Consider the following 300-nt stretch of genomic DNA (forward strand, 5'->3'; position numbering starts at 1 on the left):
CCGGGCGGTTGTCATTGGGAAGCCAAATCTTCTGGATGCGGCTTTGCGTCAGCTCCATGGGCATTTTTAAAACAAAGGTCTTTTTGCGCTCTGCGTCCACCTTGATGCGTTTGAGGGAGGGAGGAGGAGAAATAAAAAAAGGGGAGGGGAGGAGGAGGTGGGGGAAAGATATGATAAAAAAATATAATAAAAAAGGGTTTTGTTGCAGTCGGTGGTTTGGGCGAGCGGCTGCGGCGCTTTCGGATGCTGCTGCGAGCCTCGTGAAGGTTTTACGGCAGGAGGGGGAGGAGGAGGAAGAGG

General features: G+C 52.3%; 1 protein-coding gene across 3 annotated transcripts in view; it reads right to left on the reverse strand.

The window, feature by feature from the left end:
* Positions 1 to 300, reverse strand: part of PFKFB3 (6-phosphofructo-2-kinase/fructose-2,6-biphosphatase 3) — a 47,991-nt gene that overhangs the window by 24,848 nt on the left and 22,843 nt on the right. The window contains exon 1 of one of the 3 annotated variants that reach the window (XM_031064245.1): positions 3 to 294. The exons of the other annotated variants lie outside the window; for them this stretch is intronic. Coding sequence (XP_030920105.1) covers positions 3 to 64 — 62 coding nt within the window. The 5' untranslated portion in view covers positions 65 to 294. Of the gene's footprint in view, positions 1 to 2; positions 295 to 300 lie in introns of those variants that run through there. 3 annotated transcript variants of the gene reach the window in all.

The sequence above is a fragment of the Geospiza fortis genome, unplaced genomic scaffold (assembly GCF_000277835.1).
Source record: "Geospiza fortis unplaced genomic scaffold, GeoFor_1.0 scaffold215, whole genome shotgun sequence".
Classification (NCBI taxonomy): Eukaryota; Metazoa; Chordata; class Aves; order Passeriformes; family Thraupidae; genus Geospiza; species Geospiza fortis.